Source organism: Drosophila innubila (genome assembly GCF_004354385.1).
Source record: "Drosophila innubila isolate TH190305 chromosome 2L unlocalized genomic scaffold, UK_Dinn_1.0 4_B_2L, whole genome shotgun sequence".
Lineage (NCBI taxonomy): Eukaryota > Metazoa > Arthropoda > Insecta > Diptera > Drosophilidae > Drosophila > Drosophila innubila.
In genome coordinates, this window is record NW_022995372.1 from 24,814,042 (window position 1) to 24,840,779 (window position 26,738).

Consider the following 26,738-nt stretch of genomic DNA (forward strand, 5'->3'; position numbering starts at 1 on the left):
CGCCTTAGCATCTCGTTGCCTGTCGTCCGACGCAATTTTCAAAGTCACTGGAGCGCGATCAGCTCGCATCATCTGGTCCGGATAGTCAGTCATTGGTCACGCCCAAAACGCCTATTGCTATAAGGCATGCAGTCAATTGCTAGCGATGCGTCACGCCCACTTTCAAACGCTCTAAGCCTCGTTGCGTCGCCTTGTGTCGCTTTAGCATCTCGTTGCCTGTCGTTTGACGCAATTTTCTCTGGAGCGCGATCAGCTGGCATCATTTGGTCCGGACAGTCAGTCATTGGTCACGCCCGTAACGCGCCTTTATCGCCCACAAATCGAAAAAGAAATTCCTATCCAAATTATAATAACAATTTAAAAGCTAGTGACAACACTTTTTTTTTATAAGATATCGTAACCAAACTTATAAAATATACATAAAACTTGGCTTTATATTTCCTTTCCAAAGTTGCTTCAAATCGGTGCACTATATCATATAGCTGTCATAAGACCGATTGGGTGAAAATCAAGTCTTAGTAAGAACAACTTTTCTGCTTAATCAGATATCGTAACCATACTGATAGAATATACATAAAACTTGGTTTTATATATCCTGTCCAAAGTTGGTTCAAATCAGACCACTTTATCATATAGCTGTCATAGGACCGATCGGGCGTAAATCAAGTCTTAGTATGAAAATCTTTTATGTTTTATCGTAACCATCCTGATAGAATATACATTTGAGTTAACTGAATATTTTTTAATTTTTTCCATTATTAGTTTTTGGCATAGTAAGTACGGGGTCTCCGACAGTCGAGTATGATCGACTGTAGCACCGGCCCATTAATTTTACTTAATTAAGTCTTTTGGAAAATCTTGTAGCAATGCAATTAAATACGAGGCTACCTTTTTTTCACTTCCTTAATTCAACCTAAGAACAGTGTTGAGAAGCGCTTTTACCTGCAAATCGACTAAAATTTTATGTTAGCTTAAAAAAAGAGATTCACATTAATTTCAATATATTACTTTAGCTATTGAAAACGGCTTAAGGGCCAGGAACGCTCCCTAATGACGCTACAAACTTTTTGTTGGGTTAAAAAAAAAAAAACAAAAAAAGATGAAGATGAGAATTGTGGCATATCCCCAGGCGGGCATTGTTGCCAATGTTGCAAGCGCAGCACAAAAGTGCCAGATAATCGCTGGCTAATACAATGAATGACCGCCCCCGGATGCGGATCCATTCGTATTGCTATTAAATTCAATTACATGACAATAACGTGGCGCTTATGGCGCTGCGGTTCACGAAAAATTGAATATAATAATAAAAATAAAGCTGTGAATAGATAAAAAGTGCAAGCCAAAGCTAAACTAAAGCTCCTCTGGCGCGTGCACAAGTGAGAGAGACAAATATCGTGTGTACGAGAGAGAGAGAGAGAGAGAGAGAGAGAGAGAGAGAAAGAGGGATTCTGTGAAAGAGGTCAGTAGCAAGAAATTATGATTAGCTTTTGGTAAAGTTTTTGGCCGCAGTCAGCAAACACTTGAGAGTTGCTGCCATTGCATACTTTGAGTAGCCCAAGTCGTTGCAACGCATTGCTATTCAAGCGTAAGCGACAGCCCTGGGCAACCCTATGCGGCATGCATCGCATGACAATAGCAGGCAAATTTGTGCAACGCTTGAATTTTATTTTTGTATTCCTCTGATCATTTCCGTCGCATTGTTTTCCGTTTTGTTTAATCGCTTCATAATGCGCCTGAAAGTGTGCTAAGCTTTTCTATTATGCAGCAGTTTTCTGAGTCACAGTAACAGGATTAAGGATTACAGTGTTCGTACATATGAACAGATAACAGTTCGAAACAGAGATAGCACTCTTTTAATACTCTTAAATTGTTAGGAAATATGAAAATGTCAAGGAAAAACATATAACAGGAATATTAAAAAAAACAGCCAAAATAGAAATAAAATTTTATACAAGTATTACAAAATTCACAACAATAAAGATATAATAAAGTTAATACTTGCCTTAAATACCCTGAGCGGGTATATTAAATTTGTTAAAAGTATGTAACTGACAGAAAGTGACGTGACCAGTATCAACAGCCGAGCTCGCTGTATCTTGTCCGTCCGTCTGTCCGTATCGCGTCGAGCTCAGAGACTATAATATCTATATACCTTATACTTGTTATGTAGATTTCTGTGATGAAGATTCACAGATGAAGATTGTTTTAAATTATTTTGCTTTTATTTTGCATATATTTCATGCTCTTTTTTAAGCTCATGGATTGTTTTAACAATGTCATATATATTTTATATATGTTATGTATTATGAAAGTGAAAGTCAACGGAAATGTGGCTGCCCAATGTCCAGTTTTTGTAGATATAGACACGAGTGTGTGTGTATGTGTACATGTGCTAAATATATATTTGCATACGATAATCTTTATGGTTTTGTCAGAGTTTGACTTGGTCAGTCTTCTTGGGCATGCAGAAAAGATCGGTCACAAAATGTTGTTCAAAACAATTTGTCTTATCTTGTTAATAAATACATTATCTTCATTCTCTGATGCAATTTCCATATGCGAATATAATGAGACGACTTTAATTCTTTCAACGGGTTCCGAATTATCCGCGTTAAGGTGACACCCTTACAACTGAAATCTTTCCAAACTTTTTTTGTGTATATTTCTTATACATATTCTTATATTTCTTAGAGCGGAAGTCGAACGACTGAAGACAAATGAAGTTCAACAACTTAGAGAGGAGCTGGAACGACTAAAGATAGATAGAATTGATAAGGAATCGAGTATTCAACTCCTTAAAACGGAGGTGGAGCGATATGGAAAGTTAATTATTGGAGGACTTGCTAAGAAATCGGATATACAAGCGGTTAGAGAGGAGCTGGAACGACTGAAGAGAGATGAAGTTTATAAGGAGTCGGCTATAAAATCTCTAAGAGCGGAGTTGGAACTGCAACATAAAAATAAAGAATCGGATTTTCAGTCGCTGAGAGCGGAAATGCAATCTCTCAGAATGGAGCTGGAAGGACGAAAGAAAATAGGAGCTGATAAGGAATCCGATAAATGGATCTTAAGCTCTCAATCACCCAATTGTACTGAGACCAAGTTCAGTGGAATCTTCAACTTAACTCTCCCCATGTTTAGTAGTCAACCTTTTCAAGTTGCCTGTGATGCCGAAACTATGGGAGGGGGGTGGACGATACTTTTGAATCGGAAGGATGGAAGCGTAGACTTCTATCGCAACTGGACTGAATACAAAAACGGATTCGGAGATCTGAATGGTGAGTTCTTTTTGGGACTCGACAAAATCCATGCAATCACGGCGGAGAGGAGACAAGAGTTGCTTATACTTCTTGAGGACTTCGAGGGAATTGAGAATTATGAGACATATGACGAATTTGGAATCGGGAACGAGGATCAACAATATGTCTTACACACTCTGGGCGAAGCCAATGGAAATGCCGGGGATGACTTACAATTTTCTAAAGGCGAGAAATTTACCACATTTAATCGGGACAATGATCCTGACTCATGGGCAAACTGCGCCGAAACATTCCTTGGTGCTTGGTGGTACCCTACTGGCTGTGGTCAAAGGTTTGAATGAATTTTAACCGTAATTTAAAGCTTCGCTTACAAACTTTAATTCTCACAGTCAGTTGACGGGCAGATATATGGACAAAAGCGCTGGAAAAGGCATCTATTGGCTCCAGTTACATGGTTACAAATACCACCTTAAACGAGCGGTAATGATGATTCGACCAAAGAAGTGAATACTTATTCTTCACAATATGAAAAGCTGTTTCTTTATCAAAGTTTAATGTCTTGTGAGATGCATTAATCTCTATACGAATATACATATAAAATTTAAATATAACGATGCACCTTCTTCTTTTTCCCATTCTTCCTACTGCTCTCTTGTTTTACCACTCTATCTCACTCTGTACACTGTACATATGTGGTTCATGTGCTTATGTATTTATGTTTGTGAGATCTAAAGGTCTGGACTCTGGGTATTTTATAGTCTCGACCGCAATTTTTTTACTTTCTTTTTTTTTTTTATTTGTGGTTTAGAGTATTTAGCAAAATTTATTATTATACTTTTATTCGGGATCTTCAAAATATTAGAATTTTTAATCTTATTAATAAGATCTTTTTTTTATTTGAAATGTTCGTAAAACCAAGACTAACTTTAAGAATTTTATCTTGTCATCAAATGTTTTAGACTAAAGTTTTTAGTGCTGACACCGAATCTTTTTTTACAACATTTTATCAGTGTATTTTTGTTGCTGTTTTCTCTCATTGCTTTTCTATTTCTCTCTCTCTCCTGTTTGCTTGCGTGTCTGCTCCCTTTTCATCACCTGCTTTTGACCATTTTAAACCACTTTTAATGGCTTGTTTTTTGGACCAAGCTGTTGACTGATTGACTCCGCTCTCTAGCTGATTTTTAGCTTGTTGTTCTGGACAACATCTAATTAACTTATGCAACAAACTTTTATTTTTTCTGCCTGCCTGCTTGGCCCTTGCCACTTCTCTTTTTGACTGCGCCTAAATGTATGCAGTAGCACAAGTATTCCTATTATATATGGCATATGCTACACGCACACATTTATGCATTTTTAATGGGCGCAAACGTTTTGGAAAAGTGGGCGTGGCACCAGCTCCTCCCTAATTTATATCTTTTTTATTTATATTTTTTTTTTGACAAATAAGTGGGAATATTGAACTATTACTATTGTAAATAACAATTTCTAACATTGTTAGCATTGAAAATAATCATGATTTTTCGATACAGAGTGATGTGAGCCCTTTCAGATGGCTGAAAGAATAACTTAAGAAAAAACAAAAATGAGAGGCGGAGCTATTGCCACGCCCACTTTTTTAAATACTTCTGGGGCTATTAATGTCAACTGTTTTGAATAGAGAATTAAGGACTCTACAACATAAATATAGTCACTTGCTTAACAAGTGCTGACAATTTTTTGTAACTCTTTGCAAAGTTGAACTTTTCTTTCAAAAAGAATCGATTGACACCACTTGCTAATTGTACTAATTTTTAATAAGAAACGTACAAAGTCAGCAATATATGAGCTGAAGAACAAAATAAAAACCCAAATTATTAACATCCATTACAAATTTGTACTTTTTAAAATGATTTGCTGGGATTATAAATTAAAAAAAGAACTACAAATTTACATTTTATCAAAGCACGAGTTCTTCGCTTGCAACAGCCCACTTTACCAGCTGTTATTTTAACATTGGACTGTTATATTAACATTTCTGGTATGCAACATATTAGTTTGATTTATTTTGAATGTGTTGGCATTAATAATTCATACATTTTAATACTTGTGATAAATATGCAGGTTAAAGGATTACAGTGCTCGTACATATAACAGTGCAAAACAGAGATAGACACTCTGTTAATACCCGAATATTCAAAATAAATGTTGTTATTCCTATAGGTTTTGAATAAAAATATCTGCTCGAAAGTTTTAATTTTAAGTTATAGCAAAGATAAATATACATACACGTAGCAATTAAATATATGATAGTTAACGATTTTTCTTTAAAAGAAGTGGTAATCAACTTTAAGTCCCAAATTTTATATTTAAATCGAATTTTAAATGCTCTTGTTATAGAACAATATTGTTGTAGCGATTCCGAGTTTATTTTCCACACGGCATTTTGTGTTTCTTTAAATGAATTGTGCCATAATCAGTTATCTTAGCATTTATGTACATAATTTAAGACTACAATTTGCATACAATTCTGTAAATTGTGCCCATAAGAAGGCTTTAAATGTCGTCGCTTACCAAAAGGAATGTAAACGAAGCGGGCAAATTTAGCACAAAAATACAATTTGTCACAATCACAATTATTACACACCCAAAAAGACAGGCAAATGAAAGCCAAGCAACTGGAAAACAAGCCAAGTCAAGTCAAGTTACCCAAGTTAGGCTCTGTGTGTTTACAGATTGTTGGGAAGGAGTGCTGTTCTAAAATGACCAATGTCTTTCGTGAGCCTTGCAGAATGATGCAGCAAACCTGGACGAAATATGTATGCAGAAGGCGCCACCTGAAGGCAGCTCCTCTCAAAAAATGTTGTCATATTTTTTAGTTAATTTCAGAAATGCAAATCATCGATATACCTAGTAGGTAGTCTGGAACTGGAACATTGTGTCCTGGTCTGGTCTTTTGACAAATTTGACCATCATTGCTCATTGGGTGTATGCTCGTTAAAACTATGCAATATTTCATGGGCCGTTTCGTGTAGGATTTCCATTTTGTTTTTGGTAAAAGATTTTCATTGTTTGCCATGTTTGCTGGCCAGGAGATGGGAAATCTCCTTGGGGTCGTTAATATTCACAGAGTTGTCGTCTCTTTCTGGTTTCAACAACAGCAAACTTATTTTGGTCTTTTGTTGACTGGCTATCTGGTTATTGTGATAGTTACCGTTTAATTTTGGGACATAAAATATATTATCTAAACTTTGAAAATTATATGTCATGCAATTTCCATCAAGTTGAATTTAAATTAAAAACTGCAAAGTTTAAAATATTATCATCTGTAATAACAGACTTGTTCAGCTTATTTTAGAAAGTATATATTAAATTTTAGCTTGGAAAAAATTGTTTATGACATTTTTATAGAGTTATTAAATTTTATTTGTTTTGCAATGAATAATAATCGAGGTACGATCAACAGAAACTTCATTTAAACTTGAAATTCATAGGTATTTAATTTTATTTTTAAATTTTATTAAATTTACTACTGGGCTTCAAGCTGAATTAAAGCTTTCAGCAACGCTTTGAGCTTTTCTTAAGCAAGTTGAAAGCTTGGCGGTTGACGTCGGTTGCTAAAGCCGGTTTTGGTAATTGCGCATGCGCCACCGAAGCCGCCGCCATTCAAGATGCATTTTGCATAAAGTTTTATACAAAATTTTACTTTGTTAACTTGTTGTTGTTGTTGTTCCATACAGAAACTGGTAGCTAAACTGAGCATATTTAAAAAGTACTTCACCCCACGTCGAGGCGGACAGTTGACTCTGAGACGGTGACGCGTGCGCACAACGAAGACGAAACGGTAAATGTTGCATTTGTGAATGCGAAACAAAATGGAATTGAAACAGTTCAAAGTGATTTCTAGTGTGAAAATTTTACTTAATATTTATGTATATGTGTAAACAAACGATTTGCTTGAAATTTATATTATAAAACTAGTGAAAAATTTCATCATATCTAGTCGAAATTAAAATAAAAACTTCTATTCGCACAGGTTCAACTGGTTACAAAATGGCGCTTATGAAAATTTGCATATTTGCTTTGCTCGTGGGTAAGCTTTCAGTGAAACTCTTAATTGCACGTGGCAATTAATGAAATGGACTGCATTCATATTTTATTTAAATATAGTTATTTTTTGACGGCGCTCAACAATTACCAATAATTTGAGCATCAGCTGAATTTGTATACAAATTAAAAGCATGAAAACTTACGCCATAATTCAACTGTCGACAACAGAGCATTTCACAATTATACAAAATGATTTTATTTGTTTTACCATACAATTTTTCTGGTTTGTTTTGCCAAATTGCAATTGCATTTAATTTATTATTTTGACCGCAAATAAATGGAGCTGTTATTACACACATATTTGTTTCACATTATTTGTCTAATGTAGCACAATTTGCATAGTTTTTGGTTTTTCATTTATCCAGACGGGAAAACAACAGCCACTTTAGCTAACATATTTAATTTGAAGCAGTTCATTAAATAAATGTTGTCGTTTTAAAAGCACATCTATGAGTATGCAACACGTTTAAATTGTTAAACTCTGTAGTTGTAAAATGCCACATAAAGGGTATACTTTACTATAGAGAATATATGCAATAGCAAAGATTCATGAATAAAAGTACAGCTATTTTACTGAGTATATTTTAGTCGAGAAGTGCTTTTATAATGGCATATTTTCTGGTCGCACCAACAATTTAAATTGATATGCAGTTGTTGGTGTGTTATGGGTGTTTAACATATTTTGTAATTATGTTAAAATGACCATGAAATATATTGGCAATTGTTTGCGTCTCTTTTAATTAAATGTGCGAACAATTTCATCAAGTGTGGGTGTCAAAATAGTAAAAGTTTTGTTTAATTGCGAGCTGATTTGTGTGCAGAATAGCAAGTAGCTTTTTAACAATAGAATAATATCAAATGCAAATAGATTTCATATTTTCATTATTTATATATTTTTGATTTATTTAAATACAGCTCTTCAACAGCTTGCCCTCAACTTTTTATTATTTAATCTAAATGTAAGATCCTTTTAAACTAAAATTAAATAATTTTTGAATATATAAAACTTAAAATACTTGAAATGTATTTAAATAAACTTTATTTAATATATTTTATTCACACAATAAGTTTTTCTTTCTTCAGTTAGGACTCTTATTTTTATATTTTTTGTTTTTTCTCATTCTTTTATATAGTTTATCAATGTTTAATTTCAAATATTATCACAGTGTGCTTTCACTGCACTTCTACAAAAGCCAGTAAATTAAACCAGTCTAGACCACTTGAAAATGTTTATCTGCACTCAATAGGCCAGATTAATTTGCCTAACAGCTCATTGAGCGACTTGTAAAAAAAAAATGGGAAAGGCAAACCGTTCTGCAAACTGTTTATTTTTAATCTATTTAATGTTCAATGAACTTAGCACGCATGCTTCACGCACATTTATTTATTTTTCTTTGACGGCAACAGCTCAACACCCACAAAATTGTGTGTGTGACTTGAATTCAATTCGACGAAAGCAACCAAGGCACAAAAACTTTTATTATTTTTTTTTTACTCATATACATTTTTCTATTTCAACACGACGACAGCCAAAGCACACAATTAATCTAGTTTAACCGGACTGGAAACCAAGTCAAAGGGACCAAATGTCTAAATGGGTGCGGGGGAGGGGGCAAGTGACAGTTGTCGAAACCAGGACTCTATGACAAACTTGTTGACAGACTGTCAGTTTGACGGTCGACGAGTCCAGGCAGCAAAAAACACAACAACAACAACAACAAGAACAACATTCAAACCACATGAACGACGACAATGCGACACTGCGTTTGACATGCTTCAAAAAATAAAAAAAAGTACAACAAAATAATAAGAAATTATATTATTTATAGCGCATAGTCGATATACCCTTAACAGGGCCTTAAATTAAATAAGGGCTATTACATTTACCTCTTAGGAAAACAAAATGTTATATTTGACCATAGTTGCAAAAATAAAATAATAAATGTTTTGTGAAATTTCTTAGCAAAATTTTGAGTGAGAGTAAAGAAATATTTATTATTTTCTTCATTATCATGATCTATATAATGTCTATAAAGTCAATTCTTTAGCAAAAACGGAGTTCTTAGATATACATATAAGTTGAATGCTGGAAATAATAGCTTCAGATTGATTGAAAATTCTTAATATATTTTATCTTTACCTGTTTTAGTTCAATTTCGGCAACATTTAGCGGCTTGAACTTAATTTTAGTTAAAAAATTTAAGTCCGATATAATTTTGTAATTCTTAGTCTTGATGCAATGTGAACTACAGTTGTTATAAAGAAAAAGTAAAAATCGAACCGGCAAACATTCTTGCTAGATTTATAAAATAATTTCAATAGCTATTTTTTCCGATAGAGTATATAGAAAATCAACTATGAAAGTCATAGCTACTTTTTCAGCATTTTTTCTGTATTGCTTTATTTCTTTTTTTTTTTGGGCCAAGTTGTGTACGAAACGTGTTTCAATGACAAGCAGCAGCTGCAGTGCCAACAGATACAACAACTTGTTTCTCGTTGTTGTTGCTGTTGTTGTTGTTGTTGTTGGTAACTGCTGTTGTTCGTTGTTGCCGGCGTTGGCTTAAATGTTGCCTGACACTTTACGCACTAATTGCTCTGTGGAATTGTTTCTTTATTAACGTTTAATCAAATGTCAGGCACTCCCAACACTCAAGCAACTTGTCGGCATTGTTGAGTGTTGTGAATTAAATGGAAATGAATACAACTCTTCTCGGCAATATTTGCAATGTTGCTGATTAAAGTGGTTTACCTTGAGGTGCTTCATGTTGAGGTGTTTCTTGTTGCAACGTTGTCGGAAGTGCATGGCATTGGTTTGATTTGATTTAACTTGATTTGGCTTGGCTTGATGACTAACTCAACCAGTCGAATCTTTGGACTCCGCCTTGGCTTTGTCTGTGCAACACACAACAGCTGATGAAACTTAAAAATCAGCTGCTTTTTATTTTATTTTAGGAATAAATGAAATACAAATGCTGAGCGAAACTTTCACTTTTAAGGTCGCACACTTAATTTGCCGATGTCACAATCATGCCAGACTATAAACAATACGCTAACTCATATAAAAAACAGGTTTTTAGCGGCCAAAAAACGATATAAACCGGAGATCTACACTGTTAAAAATTAAGTTTAATAGTTTAAATAGTTTCAAGACATAATATTAAACTGATAACATTAAATATTTATGTATTTACATAAATAATTAATAATTAAATCAAATAAATAAATTATAATGTTTAAAAATACTGTACAGATGAGGTCGTATCGTTTGTTTAACAAAGTCTGTGCTGTCTCATCAACTTCTACATTTAAATGCTATGTTAAGTTACTCTACATATGTAGATGAAACTGTTATGGTGTTGTTGTCATTCTGTTGTAAAGAAATGCTTAAATTATACAAACAGCAATCTTAAATTTATGAGCAAAATCTATTTTTTTTTTTAAATTTACATCAATATTATTTTATTTGTTAAAGTATAGCTTTACTCATATCTTTATCTTTCTGGTATCGTGCACAGGGACAACATTAGCACAGCGCGAACGTGGCAATTTCCGTGTGGGTGCGGGTCATCCGCCATCGCAGCGTCATTTGCCTCCAAGGACGCGTGATCCTGTCGAGGAGGCAGCCGCTGCTCCCAGCCGCAAACAGGCCGAGGCTCCGGCGTATGAGCCCACCGAGGAGTGTCCGGATGCGAATGGTTTCTTTCCGGATAGCAAACAGTGCGATAAATACTATGCATGCTTGTAAGTTGAATCTATTCAAATAGTAGACCAAACCAATGCGGCGTATGTGTAATATCCGTGTAGAAACAGTTGCCAATTTACATAAGTTAAATGCTAATGGATGTTCATAATTCTTTTAAAAATATATTTGGCCTTTCTGCAGCTAGTTAAATCTATTTTTAGTTAGATTTAAATTATTAGTAACAGTCAAATGATTTCTCCAACTCAACCAGAACATCTCCCGGGATAGCTTTGAGCTTTAACCAATGGTGTGGATAAACGCGCTTTGCTCAGCTCTCGCACCACTGAAGCCGCAAGCGAGCGTCAATAATTTAGACGTGTTATCACAAAAAAAAAAGTGTTAAAATATGACTTGAATTTGATGATGTGTTAGCTCCTTGGAGACAGTTAACAAAAAGGTCAAAGCATGATAGACAGAGAGAGACGCTGCAAAAGGCCTTAAAAGAGTAGCAAAAATGTTGAAGGTCTGGATTTGTGTTTATTAAAATTATACACAATTTATTGAATTATCCTTAATTAATTTTATTTTTTTTTTTTTACTTAAAAAATCTTGAAGTTGTTAATCTCAATATTAAACAAGGCTGCAAAGCACCAAAATGTTGGTTAAGGTTTGGTTCGATGGTTAGAACCATAGAGAAAGGCTTAGGTTCGGTTCGCGGACCGATTTATATACTTCCTGAACCCAAGGTTTAGGTTTCTTCAATTTAATACAAAAAAATGTGTTTATTATATACAATTTTTATTGATTTAAAAAAAAAGTAAATACCGCATTAAAAAAAATCGAATTTTTCAAAAAATCTAAACTAGTTTTAAGATGACTTAATATTTTATGGTTTATTTTTCGAAGTTTCAAATATTTGTGCATATTATAAATGCATAAAGTATATGTAATTATTTTTTTTCGAACCGAACCTTTTATTAAAGAAAGTGTTTCGGCTTAGGTTCGGGTTCGCTGAGTACATAATATCAAATGTTCGGTTCATGATCCGTTTCGGGGTGGTTTTAAAATCCCAACCGAACCGGTTTATTGAGGGTCGGTTCAGAACCGGTTTGCAGCTTTAATTTTTTTTCCTCTTCTTAATTTGTTAAATAACAAAAAACGTATTTATTTAATTACAGAGACGGCGTACACACTGAACGTCTCTGTGCCGATGGCATGGTCTTCAATGATTACTCGCCCATCGAGGAGAAATGTGATTTACCATATAACATTGATTGCTCCAAGCGCTCCAAGCTTCGTAAGTATACTACCTTCTCTTTCTCTCTCTTTATCTCCGTATACATCTCCCTCCCTATTCACTTTAGTATAGTTAAATTTTTAAACTTATTTTAAGTATGCACAGCGTGTTGTTCATTGGCCAACGCTGCGAAGGAATCTCACGCTTTGTGCTATATTTAAACCTGTCTAAAATCAACCCATAAACGGGAGCCGTGCTTACACTTATTTGCTCGTTACTCGTACTTCTCTTAAAAAAAAAAGAAAATTACATAAAAAAGAAGTAATTTATTATGCAAACGGCATTCGAGGCGGTTAACCCAAATTGTTGTCGTCAATAGGTCTTTGCTCTGTGGCTTTAGGTTTGCTCTTGTTTTATTCTATTGTTATGTTTTGTTTTCTAACTATTTGTGATCTTATTATTTTATTTTGTCACGCTCAATAGGGTTTAAAGTGCGCAGCATACGATTTGACAGTAATTTAAAGTGTTTTTATTGCATTTTCAATGTCAGTGCATACAATCAAACAGATCTATTAAAAATATTTCTGTCTTTTATTATTTAATATATATTCTCGATGTTTAAGCTCTCATTTCAGATTCTTTTTCATAATATTTACTCTTAGAAGCATATGAAAAATTCAAGATTTTATTGTGCGTCCATCAAAGCAATTAGCGCACATTGTAAAAACCCATTAGAAATTTCAATTACCTTTGTCGTTAGCCAACATATGAGTCTAGTATTTTAAATAAGAGTTCCGTATTTTATGTGTATGGTACGCAGCAGTATCTGGCGGACAGACGGAAGTGCACAGTGTTTGCCCACAGGATGTTGAACATGCTAAGATACATATGAGAATGCAGTTAACCATTTTATACTACTTGTAGTTCGTTGGCACTTTTGGCAAACTGTTGTTGCCATAAACTCTCAGTCTGGGGCATAAACAACTTGAGGTGTGGTATGTCCCTGGGACACTTTAAACTGAACTACAAACTCGTATTCATAATATTGTGCAACGAAGAAGAGGAGAAGTCAAAAACATAAATTTAAAAACAAAGTTACTAAAAATAAGTTATAAAAAAAAATAAAGCAAAAATTACATTCAATTCGACTTTATTATATGTTCTTCCACATTCCGTTTGATTCATCACTATGTTTAAGTCCTATATATTTGTAAAGCTGTTTAAATAAATTATCAATTTGTTCAATACAAAAAAGAATAAGTTCCCTGCTGCCTATATAAATATTTATTTATTTGTTCTTCAATTGAAATTTAATCAATTTCTATTATTATAATATTCAATTAATAATTAAACATATGTTTTCGAATACATTTTGTTTATTTATAAGCAATAACAAAGCTCTTAATTCTATATTAAAAAGTATAACATCTGTTCGAATTATCATATTTCCTTGTGAAAATAGTCTTTTGTTGATGGTCTGTTAACGTTATTGGATTCCACTATCAGTTTACCATTTACCATTTGCCGAATTTCGAGAATTGTTTGCCATTGCGACGCCTTTTGATGACCTTCTTGCCAGGTTTTCTCACAATCTTGAACTTGATTATCTTTTTCGTCTTACCCCCCTTGGAGCCTTGGGATGGCGAGGTTGTAATTTCAGTGCCATCGGTGGGAAGAGTTGTTTCTTCTTCGGCTACTGTCGTCTCTCCGTTGGGGGCTTCGGTTGGTGCCTCTGTTGGTGGCTCCGTTGGCGCCACGCACTCGGGATCCTCGGGTAAGGCTTCGCAGTCGACGCAGTCAACGTCAGTGGGATCTTCCTCGCAGGTAACAGCTCCACCTGGTGGCAGGTAGGCAAATGCCAAGAATGTCAGGGCTGCACAGCACACAATAACTCTTTGAGATCTCATCTTAACTTTCAGATAATGCAAATTAACTATTGAATGATAAACTATTACCGAATTTTCAACATTTTATACCAATTTGGCAATAGTTTAAACGCTAATAGCGTCAATTGGCAAAGTATTCACAGTATTTATTTAGCTGTTTTGAATGAAGCCTATTTGTTTTCGATTATTTAAAGAAGGATATCTCATGAAATCGAACTAATATGAAAAGAAGAATAAATTTACTGAACAAAGTAGTAAATAATATTTGGGAACAGATGTTTGCCTCATAAAAAAACTCACAAATTGGGTCAATAATTATGCTTGAATGATCATTGATTGATGTAACTAACATTTCTTTTTGAATAAATATTAATTTAACATCGTTATTGTTATAATTATAAATATTTTACTTTGTAGAAACTCCACAACCTTCGCAACATTGCCCAAGGAAGAATGGTTATTTTGGTCATGAGAAGCCAGGCATATGCGACAAATTCTATTTCTGTGTCGATGGACAATTTAACATGATCACTTGTCCCGTTGGCTTGGTATTTAATCCCAAGACTGGCATCTGCACTTGGCCCGATGAGGTCGGCGTCACTGGCTGCAAATCGGAGGATATCTTTGAGTTCCAGTGTCCCAAGGTGAATGAAAGTATTGCCGTCACACATCCACGTTATGCGGATCCCGATGACTGCCAGTTCTTCTATGTGTGTGTGAATGGGGATCTGCCACGTCGCAATGGCTGCAAACTGGGCCAGGTCTTCGATGAGGAGAACAAGACATGTGACTGGGCACGCAAGGTGCCAGATTGGTAAGTTCAAATTAAACAAATTAGATCAGACATGATCTAAGAATCTTTAACAATTAAAAAGTAATGGCAATCAATGCATTTAAATTTGATAAAATTTTAATTAAATTTGAATTGAATTATTATATATTACATTTTAAATTAAATAAAAATGCATGAAATTATTTTTAAATTAATTTATAAATTTTTTTTATTGAGACAAAAATGTGTGCCGCTCGATTTTAGTGACTTTAAATAATATTTCCAATCTCTGATGTTTTTTCAAAATTATTTGCCATACAAATGTCAAGAAATTTTTGCAACACAAATGATATAAACCGAACCTGATGAATTTATTTTGAATAAATTTATTTTTTTTTATTCAAGTGCCGACTGGTATAAGGATCGCCTAACTGATGCCATGCTGGATGAGCTGGAGAACCCCAAGCCAAAGTCAACGACCACCAAGAGGCCTCCACGTGTGCGTGGCTCCTCAAGACGTAAGCCCAAACCCAAGGTGGTCAAGGAGGAGGAGCCCGAGGAGGATGAGGCTTAAGCGTTGACTGTTTAACTTTAAGATTGTCATTCCTCACAACAAATAAACGTTGCTAACAAACGTTTCAACTAAAACTTAAACTAAAAATGTATAACATTCTCTTGTGAGCTTAGTGTAAATTACCTTAGTTTTATTTGTACTTCCCCTGCAGTTCATCCTAAAAGTATGCTTAAGATGTTCCGGCTGGCCTGATAGCTTGTAAAACATTTTGTAGTCTACTTTAAGGCACTTCCAGTTGACAAGTAGCAAAAATAGCGAAGCTAACGTCATAGCATGTTTTCCAGTCTGTTTGCCACAGACAACTTGCAACAGAACACAGAAAAAACAAAGTAGAGAACAACAAATTTTGCACATAAAAAATACAAGAGCAATACGCGTTTAGATTTTGTGAGCAGAACTTGAGGCGCTGCCAAAATGACAGGATTTTTATGCGCATACAGACAAGGAGACAAGGATTCCATAAGGGTTCGTTTTGTTGTTTTTGTATTTTTCCCTTTTTTATAACACAAAATCAATGCACATCTTCATCTCTCTTTTTATTTCGCTCTGTTGCTGGGTGTGTGTAAGTGCATAGTGGAAGAAATGGCAAATCTAACTAAGATTAATTTGATGTTATAAAGTAAATGGTTGAGAAATTTAATGGAATTCTTTAATAACTATACCGGAAAAGAATTAAAAAAATTAAAAAAAAAAATATATTTATATATAACTTAACTTAAGTTAATATTACAAAAAAATTATCAACAAAAGTCTATAATTTTTAAGGCTCAAAATTTTGCTGTAGTAGATTAGCTAATTTGCCCACTGTGCAGCTCATAAATTCAATTTACCGTTGAGCATGCACAAAAGTATGCAACAAAATCTTACCAGTTCGTCACAAACACACACACACAGACATATACTTATGACCGGAGACATTGGACATGTGTATGACATTTGCCAGACAAGAAGAATTCGATAAGCGCATCGAAATTTTATTGCGAAAATTGTGAGCAGTCGAAATACGAGATTCACAGTGGCCATTGCCAACACAGAGAATAAAGAAAGATTGAGAGAGGAAAGCCAAAGAATGTGAATGAGGGAATGAAAAGAGAATCGTGAATTGTATCGTTTAAGTAGCAAGTAAAATCTCAGAATACGATAAGACATTTCAATTCCACTTTGCAAATGTTGAAGCATTTGGTTATGCATTGAACATGGGTTAAGACGATAAATTGATAATCCAATAAAGATATGTTTCAATTTTGGTACATACGAGCAATGTGATCAGTTGAACAAGTTCAATTTGAATTACATTTACGTTAGGTCAATTATTTTTATGAATAATATTTTATCTTATCTTAAGTATTGATTAGGATTCAAATAATTCGAACTTATATGATTAGAGAGTAGCAAATTTTGTATTTATCCAAGTAAATAGTAAAGTGTCGCCGTTTCTGTTAGCTTAACAGAATATTAACAGCACTTTAAAATAATACTGAATTTTAATTGATCTTTTTATGTGTAGTCTTTTTTTACAGCCTTGCCATAAAACAAATGGGAAATCGGAATTAAGTACAAAAATGCTTAAAATAAATGGCATAAAAGACATTTTCAGAAAATTCAGTTGTTGCTCTAAGTTTATTTTAAAATAATTACATAGTTATTCAATGAATAGATCTAACTTAATAATGTTATAAACAGCTCAGTTTAACAACATGCTTCAAATTTCGACATGTGGAGGCCAAATAATTTAACCCAAGCATTAAAACGTCCAATGTTCAAGCGAGGCAATGTTTCCTGCCTGAGTGTTAATGAACAACTCAACTCAACTAAACTCAACTTCATCCTGGGTCGACTTATGACGCGGTCCTTGGTGCACGCACTCGGTCAGGACGAGGGCAAGAGAAACCAGTTGGTTCAATGGCTTTTGCGTCTAATTAATCAAGACTCTGGCAGGCATGCGGCAAAATATTCCGAGTGTTGGTCGAGCTTGTGTCACGCTGTCAATAATTTGGCACGTTCATTGACCCGCTCATCCCCCCGCTCCCGCTTCGTTCTCCCCGCTTTGACTATCCTAGAGCTCCTGCTGTTGAGGGGCCATCTAAAAAGCATTTCGTCGAACTCAGCGCCTACTTAATCAAGTGAAACATGAACATGTCTAAGCACACCTGGTAGCTGACATATTGGACCACAGCACTTCCTGCCTGCCTTTCATTGACTGTGACTGAGCTGTGTGTGTGTTTGTGAGTGTGTGTAAGTGTGTGTGTGTGTGAGGGGTGTGTGAGTGTGGACTGGACACAGTCTGCAACTCAGACACTTCATGCACCCTCTTGTCGCTCGTATCAAATGTCAAATTTGACATAAACAAGTGTTTACATAATGACAACAACAATTTGCGTAATTGACGGAGACAAATTTTAGACGGACAACACGTTCTCCTCAAGCACGAGTCTCCTGTGCTTTTAACTGGGGACGCATTTCCCTTTGTGTCTCGCATTTTTATCGTGATTGTCATATTGCATAATTAATTCAGAGTCGTGAGTTGACTAATTGATGGAGTGTCCAGGGAGTAAGTTAAATGGAGATCAACAGTCCACGCTAGTGACGAAAGCAGTACGATTTAAAAATTAATATTGAAAACATGATATTATGATAAAAAAAACGATTTTTAAATCGTCTTAACCATTTAATATTATTGAAATAAATATTGCGATATTTTGTACTACAAAGAGAGAATTGCTTTTTTGATTTAATATCTGATAATGTTGCTAAACTGCAAACATTTTGGTCTTAAGCATCTTTGCACAACCCGAAAATTAAGTCATTGTTTGCCCACGTACGAGCTGAGGGCGTTCAACCAGCATTTTCAGGCTGTATTTGGTTTGAACTTGCAACTTTCTGGGTACTGAGTGTGCTGTGGGTTACGTCTGCTTATGGCGTTATGTGGCTACGCCCAAAAAAAAAAAGAGTGTGGGGAAAAAAACAAAAATAATAAGAAGAAAGAATATGCCAATGCCTTATGTTGGGTGGAAGTTGATTGTTTGCTCCTTGGGCTATTTGCTTTCTTGATGAAATAATTAAATGTCATTCATTGAGGTCCTTTTGCCGTTTATGCCGCTGAGAAGCAGCTGCTGCCTGTGCGCCCAATCTTCCAACCGTCTGACTCACCGTCTGTCGTAATTGTTGACCACTTTCGCATATCCTTTTTGGTCCTTTGCTTCTGTTACTAATTTGTGCAGTTGCCTTGGGGCGGTGTCCTTGCGCCCAAACGCTTTGATTTTAGTTATTGCAACCCGCCCATTTTCCCCACTCCCCTTTTGACTCGTCTGCGCGGCAAGTTCATTAAACTTATGTCTTGGCAGGCTGCAAATTCAGTCAGCTAATTAACTGCTGCACACTTTCGGGGCAGCTAAAGTTTAATGAACCAACTCTCAGTAATGTCACACCTGATGCCACTTCTTCTCCCTCTCTCTCGCTCTCTCTCCTCTCTCTCTCTCTCTCTCTCTCTCTCTCTCGTTATCCTTCTCTCTTGCCGCAGCGCCCTAATTTGCATATTCATAAGCGTCACATTGAGTCGAGGAGTTTAAAATACATCAGTCTGAATGATTAAGACAGTCAATTTGTTGGCTAAGTTATGCCGCCTTGGACATTTTTTGATTTAATGGCAGACCAAATGGAATTTGAGCTATCTACTTAAAAGTCAATTATTGTTATATTTTTGCCTAAAATTTGCATTTTTTAATTATACTTGTCAAATTTTCACGGACTTGTTAACTGCTGAAATTAAATTTAATAAAAATTTTTTTTCTGACTTGTTAACTGCTGAAATTAAATTTAATAAAATTAATTTGTGAAGCTTTTTGTAGCCTCTTTAAATTATTATTCTTATTTATTAATTTAAATTGTATAAAGCTGTGTTTATAACACAAAAAACGGTTATGATTCAGCTCGATTTCCAGGAATCGTTCCAGTCCAAAACAGGACAGTAACTGGTAACAAGTAACTTCTTACCTTAGTCACTAAAGATAAATTTAATTTAATAGTTTGGTGGGTTCCTCCTCGGAGCACGTGATGATTTCGCCAAAAGGGGTTAACATTTGGAAATCGAGCCGAAACAAATATAGGTTACGGCTTCGGTTCCGGTACGTCCCGAAATAACTATTTCGGTAAATGGTTCTATTTCAGTTTTTTCTTTCTGTCGCGGTATCAGTACCGGTACGAAGCGGTACAACAAATCAATTTTCAAACATTTTAAAATGCTAACATGTTTTATAATAAATATGACATCGAAATCAATATAAAATTTTGTAGCGAATTTTAAAATATTTGAATGAAGAATGAATTTTGAGGCCAAATCGTGATCAAAATGACATTCTGCTTGAAAATCGGTTCAGTTTTGATCAAGTTATGACAGTTTAAAGTTGGTCATACTGCGGATTTAGCCACTTTACAAGTCCAAATTTTTGTTCAATTTGGCATGATTTTTTACAATAAAATAAAAGGTCTCAGATTAAAGTTTAAATTGTTGTTTTATACTAATTAAGACATAAGGAGTTGATTGAGATTTGAAATTTTGAATTTTCGAAATTTCAAAGGGGGGACCCTTAGCATCAAAATCGAATTTAGGTCGAAAATAATCAAATTTTCTAAGCCAACAAAAATTTAATACATAATGAATTTAGAGGCCACTTCAAGTCCAAAATAACATTCCTTTTGAAAATCGGGTCAGTTTTGATCAAGTTTTGATAGTTTGAAGTTGGTCAACTCTTTAACCGTACCGGTTTTAACGTTTCGGTATTCGGTTATGGACAGAGAATTTATTTCGGTTACGATCCGGATCTGAACTAAAAAGGAAACGATTAGTTTCGGTTAACGCTTCCGGAATCGATTCCGGTGTTATTCCCTGGTTAACATGTATATAAAAAGTATGAGCTCAGCAAACTGACAAGCCTTAAATCATTACAACAATTGTTTTTTTGTAATAACAAAACTCTTAATTCTATATTTAAAAGTATAACATCTGTTCGAACTATCATATTTCCTTGTGACATTAGTTTGTTGTTGATGGTCTGTTATCGTTATTGGATTCCACTATCAGTTTACCATTTACCATTTGCCGAATTTTGAGAATTGTTTGCCATTGCGACGCCTTTTGATGACCTTCTTGCCAGGTTTTCTCACAATCTTGAACTTGATTATCTTTTTCGTCTTACCCCCCTTGGAGCCTTGGGATGGCGGGGTTGTAGTTTCAGTGCCATCAGTGGGAAGAGTAGTTTCTTCTTCGGCTACGGTCGTCTCTCCGTTGGGGGCTTCGGTTGGTGCCTCTGTTGGTGCCTCCGTTGGCGCCACGCACTCGGGATCCTCGGGTAAGGCTTCGCAGTCGACGCAGTCAACGTCAGTGGGATCTTCCTCGCAGGTAACAGCTCCACCTGGTGGTAGGTAGGCAAATGCCAAGAATGCCAGGGCTGCACAGCACACAATAACTCTTTGGGATCTCATTTTAACTATCAGATAATGCAATACTACTGTTGAATGATAAACTATTACCGAATTTTCAACATTTTATGCCAATTAGGTATAAGTTCAATTCAATCTAAAGCGAATATTTTAAACTGTTTAGGCAATCGTAACACTATTTGTTCAGCTGTTTAGTCAATTTTTGTGTGAATTTTTACCCTTAATAATAACTGATATGAACATGTACCAAATAATCGAGCTAATAATGACAAATAAATAAAATGAGCTATGCAACCAATAATTGTCGTATCATGGGGCTGAATCTAGGGCAAAGGAATAAAGCTTTTAGTTCTCTGCATTTTATTTTCCCCAAATTTTCTGATTGATTCATTTTGAGTGTTATTTGTTCTAAATGTGTATGTGCTCCATTGTGATATTCAAATAGGAATCATAATTTGGATTTCCTTTTTTGATTAGCGAAATTTGGTTATTCGGAAAATAATTCGATTGAAAATCAATTTTAGCGCATTAATAAGAATATTTGAATAATTCTTGCGTAAATTCTATTCATATCCGAGTAGAATTTTGCCAGACGTCTCTCAAAATTAGCTAATGAGATTTGTTGAAATTTTTCAGTTTTTCAGGCGATATGTTAAACGTTTGCATACATAATTTATCGAATATTCTGTAGAACCCTGTTTATTTCAGCACAACCCAGCAGCATCAAAATTGTACATTAGATAAAAATTTTCAACTGTCTCGAAGTCTGGAGAGAAATTTTGTTTTTAATTAAAGTTAAAAAAAAAAATATTTTCTTGGTTCATTTTTAATTTTTATTTGTATTTAAACAAATCGAAGTTCATGAATCTTTCGACGTGTCTATCTCTTGTGTTTAATCTTTTGTTGACAAACATGTGAAATAATTATTTTATAAATCTTAAAAATATGTAGATATTAAACTTTTTTTTTTTGTGTGGCGGATTTGTCAACCATTCTACTTTGTTGAGTTTTGATATTAGTAAAAATTGAAGTTCCTTTATTTTTTCGATACTTCCATAAAATTAAAAATTGGTTTTTCGATATTGCAGTTTAGTCACCAATCAACAGTATTGATGATGAGAAATCCCTACACAAGGTTTTTAACTATGAAATCCATAAATAACCGTCGGGACTAAGCCCACAGTTCACAGCAAAACTGTCCCATATGCTAATTGCACTAAACATGATTTTACTGTCCCTCTTGCTGTGGCCATCATTTTGGGAATAGACAAAGCACAACGGAGCTAATTTCAGTGCTGAGTTATGACTCAAGGGCAATATTAACATGGAAATTATGAACATGGCGGCCAATGAAAATTGACAGCCGCCACAGCACTAAACCAAATGATAGTTAACTCGCGATATTCGAAACTCAAATTTGATGCAGCTGAAAATACCCTGCCCTTGCTAAAAATAACTAAAGAATAAAAACCGCTCCATAGATTTAAGTTTACATTAATGAAAGTCTTAAAAATGAATTTATTGTTCTTGTAAGTCTTGGTGAATTTGCTAAAATTAGTCAAGTATATATATGGAAATAAGATTAAAGCTCTACGATATGTATTTTAATTTAGTTTAATTAAACTCTATAAAAAGTTATAGTGAAGCTATGCATATTAAATTAAATATAAAAGTGTGTAATAGAATAATATTAGGTAACAAACACAAATGCAATTATTTTTTTTTTCCTGTTTTCTCCTCTAATTTAGACTACTTCCATTAATCATTAAATTCTCTCTGATTAATTTGTTCTGGAATTATAATCTAATATTAAATACTTAAGTATTTATTCGGGTAAGGGTCAACTATGTAATATTAAATAGAACATTTACACAAAATTGGTATACCCATCCATATGCAGTAGAGCGGGGTATACTAAAAACAAGGCAATAAAAACTAATTGCTAAACCGACAGAGTTCGGGCAACGTCAACTGCAAAACGGCAAAATGCAGTACCAAGCCAAGGATTGCCTGCAAGCTGTCGCACACAAAAACAAGAAAATAATCTCCATAGCACAACATACTCTGTTTTTTTTTTTGTTTAGTGATTTTAGAGCAATGCATTCCAAGGGTTGTCGCTCCAAGGGGGATGCTAGGGAAACTGTCCGAAAATTTACGCCACAGCGGTGCATTTTTGAAGTGGTCAAGCGTTGACAGGGGTTCTGGTTTTGGGTACTCGTTCTCGCTCTTGTTCCCGGTCTCCTACCCGGTTCCAATCTCGCTTCCCTGTCCTTTTCGGCCTGTTCGCTGGTTTTACTGCATATTTTGCGGCGTTTAGACAAGGAAAACAATGCCCCAACAACAACAGCATCGCTGTCATGCTGCAATTTTATATATGCTCCTATGATTTATGCTATCATCATAATAAATTTATGTGATTTATCTGCGAGGCCTAAGGCGAGCAACTATTTTTTTTTTTGGTTTTCTGCTGCGGTAACTGTACCAAATTAAATTGCCTGCACTTTAATTGTTATGCAGTTGCCTCAGCTGTGTGCGTATCTGTGTGCGTTGCAGTCTATCTGTCTGTGTGTGTCAGTGTGCGTGCCAAGCAAATTCATAACTTTTGACAGTTTTGGGTTGGCATTCGTGGTTTCCCCTCGCTTTGAGTTATGAATATAAGAAAATCAGGCAATTACTCAACATACATATATTTAGCACACTTTTCTTATAATAAAGCCAGCTTCGAAACTATATAGGACATAGACGATTTTATTACACCTCACATATATGTGGATTATATTCCAATTTTAAATGCTCATTAACATAATGGATGTCTCGAAATTGGAACACCTTTATGTTTGTTCAATAACATATTATTCCGCTGCCCTAAATTACTATTATATTAGTATCGAAAAACCTTGTTATATTTATTTGTTGTCAAGTATGTTCAATTATTGATAATTATTGAAATTGTACCCTTAGTTATTGAATCACGTGCCACTGAAAATACCAAAACAGCTTTGCAAATATTGTAAATATTCTCACAGTTCGCATTATTTGTATTTGGGTCGAATTGAACTAATTCGGAAGTGGTATAAATTGTATGCAATTCGACAATAGTTTATCATTTAACAATTGAATCTCATTATCTGATAGTTAAAATGAGATCCCAAAGAGTTATTGTGTGCTGTGCAGCCCTGGCATTCTTGGCATTTGCCTACCTGCCACCAGGTGGAGCTGTTACCTGCGAGGAAGATCCCACTGACGTTGACTGCGTCGACTGCGAAGCCTTACCCGAGGATCCCGAGTGCGTGGCGCCAACGGAGGCACCAACAGAGGCACCAACAGAAGCCCCCAACGGAGAGACGACAGTAGCCGAAGAAGAAACTACTCTTCCCACCGATGGCACTGAAACTACAACCCCGCCATCCCAAGGCTCCAAGGGGGGTAAGACGAAAAAGATAATCAAGTTCAAGATTGTGAGAAAACCTGGCAAGAAGGTCATCAAAAGGCGTCGCAATGGCAAAGGAAAAGGCAAATTTTATAGAAAAGGAAGCAACAATCCGGTTAACAGAAGAACCGGAAGAAAAGGAGGCAGAAGAGGAGGACTCATATTTTGAGAGACTATGAAACGACAACTGCAATGACACCTGGCAATCGATTATTTTAAATCTAGAATTAAGAGCTTTGTTATTATTATTATATCTATTATTTAATATTATAATTTTGTAATAAATTTGAAAAAAATATGCAATCGATTCCGACGTTACTCAAAAGCAATAGTCAACAGATTTGAATGTAAGGATATTTGAAAGAATATTTGACTCTCTCTTTCTCTCTCTTTAGCTCAGCTTTGTTGAGCTACAGTTGGCTGTGCTGAACTGCTGAGTATGAAGTACTAGGCAAAAGCTGAGCAACAAAGTGGCACCTGACTGCACTTGTCAATGTTGCATATTTAAAGGCGTCTAAGTGCCGACAAAGAGTGCACAACGCGATGTCTGACACATCATGCATGCTGTTTTGGGTTGCCTGATTGTTTTGAGTGAATGCGTCAACAACAACAACACGAACAACAACAAAAATAGCTGCAAGCATTGATTGCATTTGTGTCTTAGCGAGAATCACGCCCACGCACAGCTCCACAAGCGAATTTTAACAATGCCGTTGACATTCCAAGTGCACAGACAACGACAACGATAATAACAACAACGACAGCAACAACAACAGCAACAACAACGATGACAACACACTTGCTAATGCCTAAAAATTTGTAGGGCTCTTGGACTTGGATGCATGCCACTTGAGCACCGGCGTCGACATCCTGTGCTGCAACTGCAGTTTAACCTGCGACATCGACAGCAACAGGAGCAGCAGGAGCAGATAAAGGGGTAGGCGGAGAGGAAGAGAGACAGATAGAAGGACCCTTTATGAGCTAGTAAATAGTCAAACAATAGAGGCTTTGGAGCTGAGCGCCCAATTGACTATCAAGTGAATGGAAATCACAGCACTTTTGAATATTCAAATATTGACTACGAGTATTCAGCATATCGATTGATTTTCCCATCCTCCCGTTGTTGCTGGAGCTAACGAAACTTTGGCTGGATTTTAGAATATCTGACTGAGCAAGTGTCCTTCGCCAGTCTCAGCAGCATGTTAGCGTCACATTCATCATCAACTTGTTGACACTTTAACGGCTGCTTGTGGGCCACGCGGCGAATACGTGATGCGGAATACCGAGCACAGGGATACGCGGAAAAGGTGTACAAGATATGGGATCCGTTTTGTACTGCTATTTTAAATATTCAAATTCAAAATATTTTGTGCTTTGCGATTACGTTGTTCGGCATTTCAAAAATTTCTTTGAATTTAAACTGATAGAAGTAAGCCTATCAAAAAAGTATAACTATAAATATATATTTTAAGAATATATATTAACTTATCTTCTGAGTTCTATTGGGCTATTTATAAAACTAACCAATATTGGAGCGAGAAATAATTTAATGAAGTCAAAGAATTTTATTTTTTGTTGTTTTTGAATAGAAAATGTGACGAAATTCTAAATTCTACTGATAATATTACAAAATATTTGTCTTGCAGTTGCTCTTAACCCTGGAGAGTTATAGCTTGTCAGCTAAACCATCAGTATTAAGTCTCTCCAAATCTCCTCTTCTGTGTCCTTGTCATTCACTTCTTCTGTTAACCAGATTGTTGCTTTCTTTGCTTTCTTTTCAATTAATATTTGTATTAAATTATTGAACGGAAGACAACTTATTTAGCAGTGTGGGAAAGTACTATATATTAGAATGTAAATATTAATATTAAATAAAAGTGAATATTAAATAGATGTATTGACTCAGTCAACTCCAATTAAAAACATCTCGAATTACTCTGAATAAACATATGGTACATAAGCATAGTCAAATACTTATGTTAAGCTACTTAAATCAATTGCAGATATTTAGTTGAATCTGAACTCAAATTCTGATGATAACCATCCAATTGAGAACCAGCTGGAATAGAATTCCAAATCCGCTTAGCAACCTCATAATTGGCTGATATTTCTGTCTGTCTATCTGGCTATTTGTCTTTGGGTGTGGGTGTCAATCTCGCAGACAGCGGTCAATCGTCATTGTTCATCTGGCTCGTTTGGACTCCATTTCATTGCATAATCTCTAAATCTCTAAAGCTTTAAAGCGACGACAACAGACACAAAAATCGAATATATATGTCCATTGTAAAATACATACATACACATACATACATAAATATATCGCTACAAAAATAAGTCAGCCAAAATCGTTGTTAAGTTTTATTGTTTTCAGT

The 26,738-nt window shown here is 35.1% G+C and overlaps 3 protein-coding genes across 3 annotated transcripts; 2 read left to right on the plus strand and 1 right to left on the minus strand.

The window, feature by feature from the left end:
- The first annotated feature begins 2,576 nt into the window (after window positions 1-2,576).
- On the plus strand, window positions 2,577-3,889 carry LOC117781340 (ficolin-1-like). The gene is made up of 3 exons (XM_034618084.1): window positions 2,577-2,616; window positions 2,692-3,591; window positions 3,650-3,889. Exons 2-3 carry the CDS (start codon window positions 2,996-2,998, stop codon window positions 3,765-3,767), a joined length of 714 nt encoding a protein of 237 aa, XP_034473975.1. The 5' UTR covers window positions 2,577-2,616; window positions 2,692-2,995; the 3' UTR covers window positions 3,768-3,889.
- Window positions 3,890-7,062: 3,173 nt separating this feature from the next.
- On the plus strand, window positions 7,063-15,574 carry LOC117780267 (protein obstructor-E). Its single transcript, XM_034616722.1, has 6 exons — window positions 7,063-7,080; window positions 7,273-7,329; window positions 10,862-11,087; window positions 12,207-12,325; window positions 14,569-14,965; window positions 15,329-15,574. Exons 2-6 carry the CDS (start codon window positions 7,290-7,292, stop codon window positions 15,495-15,497), a joined length of 951 nt encoding a protein of 316 aa, XP_034472613.1. The 5' UTR covers window positions 7,063-7,080; window positions 7,273-7,289; the 3' UTR covers window positions 15,498-15,574.
- A 5,011-nt stretch (window positions 15,575-20,585) lies between these two features.
- Window positions 20,586-20,978, minus strand: LOC117781259. Its single transcript, XM_034618012.1, has one exon. It carries the CDS (start codon window positions 20,976-20,978, stop codon window positions 20,586-20,588), a length of 393 nt encoding a protein of 130 aa, XP_034473903.1.
- Window positions 20,979-26,738: the final 5,760 nt, after the last annotated feature.

Excerpts from the sequence above, each read along its gene's own strand:
- LOC117781259 (XM_034618012.1), bottom strand. The coding sequence starts at position 20,978 with ATGAGATCCCAAAGAGTTATTGTGTGCTGTGCAGCCCTGGCATTCTTG.
- LOC117781340 (XM_034618084.1), top strand. The coding sequence starts at position 2,996 with ATGCAATCTCTCAGAATGGAGCTGGAAGGACGAAAGAAAATAGGAGCT. Across the intron at positions 3,592-3,649 it reads CCTACTGGCTGTGGTCAAAG|TCAGTTGACGGGCAGATATA; the intron begins GTTTGAATGAAT and ends TAATTCTCACAG.
- LOC117780267 (XM_034616722.1), top strand. The coding sequence starts at position 7,290 with ATGGCGCTTATGAAAATTTGCATATTTGCTTTGCTCGTGG. Across the intron at positions 7,330-10,861 it reads CATATTTGCTTTGCTCGTGG|GGACAACATTAGCACAGCGC; the intron begins GTAAGCTTTCAG and ends TATCGTGCACAG. Across the intron at positions 12,326-14,568 it reads CTCCAAGCGCTCCAAGCTTC|AAACTCCACAACCTTCGCAA; the intron begins GTAAGTATACTA and ends TTTACTTTGTAG.